Raw genomic sequence first — 4,687 nt, 5'->3', positions numbered from 1 at the left:
AGTTACTGAAATGTGTTTCATTCGGCTTGGTGTTGTTTCTCTTCCGTGCCTAAAATCCTTCTTTGAGATAAATCACTAGCCGTTTCTTTTCTTCTTCCCCACCCCACCCCTTGGAATGTAAATCCTTTCAAGACCGAGCTATTTTTTAGTCTTTTTTTTTTTTTTTTCTTTCCATAGGTGTCCACTTCTGGGGAGAGAACACGATTAAATAAGCATCGGATGTAGGTACATTAAGTCGCAGCGCGCCCAGGAAAGGGGCGAATTTTTAACAACCCTGAGACGAAGGCTTATCTTGTTAAAGGTACTTCTTCCCGCTGGTCCATGGAAACCGAGGTCGCTTTGCTCAGCACAGAGGGCGTGAAAGTGAGGAAAGAGTCAGTCCTGGTCGTGGCCGAACAGGTAAAGTCTGAGCCGGAGGGTCTCTGTGCCAGCCCGTTGGACTGGCTGCCGTGGCAAGCCAGGCAGGAGCAGGGGTTGCCCCCGGCGCTGCTGAGTCCATGGCTCGGGGCAGGGTAGAGAGAGGGGTGCCTGAAGGCGCAGAGCAGTTCTGGTCTCGGGTAGGGGTGCGAGAGCACCCGAAAGGTGTCCAGCGGCCTCAGGGGGGTGCTGAACGGGGTGGCGGCGGAGGCCGAGGTGGCACCGATGCCCATGTGGGAGTAGTAGGGCAGGGGCAGGTGGGACGGGAAGGGGTAGGGCAGGTTGCCCGTGGCCGCCGCGTGGCTCATCATGTAGGTGTAAAACGCCGGGTCCGCCGGGTGCGGCCAGGTCATGGCCAGGCGCTGCCGCTTGTCCTTCATCCTGCGGTTCTGGAACCACACCTGCCGAGAGAGGGGAGGCCACAGCCGTCACCCGCAGCCCCCGCACCCGCAGAGCCCCCGCCGAGAGGCACCGTCCCCCCGGCGGGGGGACCCTTCCTGCCCATGTACATCTGGGGACAGAGCCACCGAAGCAGCCCTTTGGGGTGCTGCTTTTCCTTCCCTCTCTCCCCCCCCCACTGCGGCTCTGCCGAGTGAACTCAGGGCAATCCCGACCCCTTTGCCTGCTCGCTACCGTCCTGCAGACGGGATTACCTGGGATTATTGGCGTGTTTTTTTTTTTTTTTTTTTTTTTTTTTATTATGATGGGATTTTATTTATGGACGAGGCAAAGCAGAGCGGGGAGGAACGAGAAACGGAGCCGCTGCTGGCTCCCTCTTCCCTCCCACAAGAGCCGAGGGAGTTTTGGACTGGCCTGAAGGGAGGATTAAAAATAATCTGGCAGGGAGAGGCCGGATTAGCGGTGCTGGCTGGGATGGCTCCGGGAGCCGCGTCCCCTCTCCCGCATTGCTGCAGGGTGCGGGCAGGGCCAGGAAAGGGGCGGGAGCGGAGCGGGGAGGGGAGAGTGTGGGGGGGAAAGAGATGAGGGAGGGTTGTGCTGGCGAAGTGCTTCCCCGAGTTTTGCAAGGAAGTTTGGCCGTATAGATTTATATCGTGCTAATTGGAAACATGTCCGAGCTGCGTGTACCTTGATGGTGGTTTCTGGCAGATTTAGAGCAGCCGCCAGCTCGCATCTCCGGGGCCTGGACACGTAGTTCTCCCGGTAAAACTCCTTCTCCAGCCGGGCGATCTGCTCGCGGGTGAAGGCGGTGCGGTAGCGGCGCATCTGGTCGCTGGCGCTGCAGGCCAGCGAGCCCTGGGAGCCGCCGCTGCCTCCGCTGCCCTTGGGGTGATCCCCCCCGCCGCTGGGGCTGCCGGCCAGCGCCTCGGAGCACGGCCCTGCGTGGGGAGCCCGGAGCGGGGACACACGCTCGGAGGCGGGCGGACGAGGAGGGATGCTCCCCGCCCGCCTCCGCGTCGAGCTCCCTTCTCCCCCCGCACGCCTCCCCATTTTGCCTCTTTTCCTATCGCCCGCCCCGGTGTGGTGAGGATGCTAGGGAGACATCCCAGGGGGCAGGGAGAAGGGGATGAAGCACGAGTATAGGACTGAGCTGGTGTTCGTTCACCGTGGCTGGAAGGCTATCCCCACCTACTCCCCCAAAATAATAATAATTATAATACACCACCAACACACGCACACCCCTCCCTGGCAGTGCCCGCTAGGATGCCCCGCTTGCTCTCCGCACCGCCGCAGCATCCCCCGACCCCGAGCGGCTGGGAAAGGCAGGTGTGCCCATCGCGGGGCTCCGCCGCCCCTTCCTGCAGCCCAGCAAGGGGCCAGGAGCAGAGCAGCCGGCAGGCAGCGACCCTGCTCCCTCCTGGGGCGGGGGGAGGTCAGGCCTCGGGGACTCCTCGCTCAGCCTCCGAAGCCTGGGATATTTTCAACAAGCCTCTAAGGGACGGGAGAGGGCAGACAGCGCTCTCCGTGCTTCCCGGCTTCTTCTTGAAGTGATGGAGGAATGGGGAGGGGGGAAAAGCGGATTGTTGTAGGGCTGGGGAGGGGGGTGGGGGGGCTCAACCGGGATGGGAAGGTGGGAATGAGGAGTGGGGGCAGGGGAAAAAGGGGCCTGGCCGCTGCGTTTGCTTTCAAATGCAACTCTCCCTCATTGTGCCCGAGACCAAAGGCAATTAATTCATTGGGACCATTTCCGAGCTGGCGCCACCGAGACATAGAAGTGACAAGGTAATTTGGACCTCTCCTTTTTTTTTTTTTTTTTTTTTTTTTTTTTTTTTTTTAAACCCAACATGCAAACAAGGACTTCGCTGCCGCACTTCGGGCAGGCAGGAGTCGACGAGCGATTTTACGGTCTTTATGGGCGCTTCCGCACTCGCCCGGGCACATTTCACCCTGCAAAACCACAAACAGCTCTTGGCCAGAAAACCCGTTTGATCTTGCTCCCCCTCGCCCCCCCTCTTACCCCCTTCACACTCAAAACCCCGCCGGTGGGGAGGATCGGAAGGGATTTCCTGGAGCATGCACTGTCCAGACAGTGGGGAAGAATAAAATAAATAAATAAAAAAGGATCGGGAGTGGGGGGTCCTTGGCCAAAGGGGGTCCTGCAGAACAAGCTGCAGACCTGATGCATGAGCGCCGGGAAGCCTGGCTCCCCTCCAGGGACGCGGGGGCTGCCTGGTGTCGTGTCCTCTGCCTCCCCAGCCTGCCTCCCTTCGTCAGGGAGCAGAGGGGGCCGAGGAACCGAGCAGCCAAGGGCATCTCCCCCGCTCCCCCGACCCGACTTCGCTTGCCGCTTGCTCAGCTGGCCGGGGGCAGCCCCCCTCCGGCAGCCCCCCGCCCCCCGAGTGCTGCCCCCCGGCCGGGAGCGGGAGGGGGCTGGAGGCATGGGAAGGAGTTGGGTACCTTTGCTGTGCTGGTACTCGGCGCTCCCCGTGGCGCAGTCCGGGGTGCAGCTCACCTCGATTTCCTCATAGAAATCCGACTCGGTGTCCGAGCTGCTCTGCTGCCCTTTGCTGGAGGGGGGCTCCGGGGCGGGGGGCTGCTGTCCGGCCGAAAGCAGTGCTGCCGCCGCCGAGCGGCTCTCCGGCACCGTCCCTGTCCCCGGCAGCACCTCCACCTCCTCTTCGTCTTCTCCTCCGCCACCTCCTCCTCCTCCTCCTCTCTCCCGGGACGACAAGGGGCCAGGTCTGGGGCTGAGGCAGTTCCGATGGATCATCTTCTCCTGCGGCTCTTGTGCGGGGCTCCCCACTGTTTCGGACAAATTAGGCACCCTCTTGCCAACTAGAGCGCCAAGTTGTGTCCCTTCCAGAAACATCACCATCTCCTTCCTGGTTTCCATTGTGGCTTCGCTTAAGGGAGGGGGGAAACAAGTCCAGATCTCGTCCCCCCCTCCCTCCCGCTCCCGCCCCAGCCTTGTGCAAACCCGGCAACCCTCTCCTGCCAATGCAGAGGAGCCAGCGGTGAGATAGGGTGACCTTGTGATGCGAGCGCTCCACTGTGCTGTGCTGCTCTGGGAGGGATCACCATTGCCCTCTTCTTTCTAAGCTGTCATCCTCAATGGTGCAGTCGTCATTACAGTACCACTGGTGACGCCACACATTGATTGCCAGTGGATAAATAGAAACGTCTGCCATGGGGAAGATGAAAGGAAGAGCCGGAGCTAATGGGCTAAATGCGTGATGCACCAGGTGTAGGAGCCCGAGATGGAGAGGGAAGTGTGAAAAAGAGATGCATATGGAGCTGAGCTGCAAAGAGGTTGTAACACGCGGTTAGAGTTCCGCAGGGGGAAGCCTTGCTTGACAATTAACTAGCCTTTTGATTGCTTTAAGCCACAGCCTTGATGTAAAATTGAGGCGAAGATCCCTAGCTGCGCCCTGGAAGTGAGAAGATACGCACTCAAGCCTCTTCCTTCGATGCATTATTTATTGCTGGCAATCAGCTTCCGCATAACTGCATATATAAGGCTTTAGGAATCCTTTGCAAACTGGAGGATAAGGAAATGCGCTACTGTCATTCGCACGTAGAAATAGCCTTGACTGCTTGTTTTGATTCAGTATCGCTGCCTGTTCGGATAATCGTTATTGCTTTTTATCGATTCGTGTTAAAACGATAGTTTAAAATCTGAGAATGCGGTTTAAAAACTATTGCGTTTTACAGCTGAAAAGATAAAAACGACTTCGCTTTTCCTAACTGCAGTTGTTCTGGCTATCTGATATTTGCCATTTACTCTTATTTCTTCCTTCACGGTTTTCATTCGTTCGATGATTCTTGCGCTTTTAAGAGGGTTTTTCTGTCTCCTCCCCTTTCTTCTTTTTAA

General features: G+C 58.3%; 1 protein-coding gene across 1 annotated transcript; it reads right to left on the bottom strand.

The window, feature by feature from the left end:
• Positions 1-287: 287 nt before the first annotated feature.
• EVX1 (even-skipped homeobox 1) lies at positions 288-3,709 on the bottom strand (the record flags this gene model as incomplete). The annotated part of the gene is made up of 3 exons (XM_082755103.1): positions 288-818; positions 1,504-1,754; positions 3,274-3,709. The coding sequence occupies 3 exons, from the start codon at positions 3,707-3,709 to the stop codon at positions 288-290; spliced, it is 1,218 nt and encodes a 405-aa protein (XP_082611229.1).
• Positions 3,710-4,687: the final 978 nt, after the last annotated feature.

The sequence above is a fragment of the Aythya marila genome (genome assembly GCF_965140915.1).
Source record: "Aythya marila genome assembly, chromosome: 2".
NCBI lineage: Eukaryota > Metazoa > Chordata > Aves > Anseriformes > Anatidae > Aythya > Aythya marila.
This window is presented reverse-complemented; position numbering and strand designations above follow the sequence as displayed.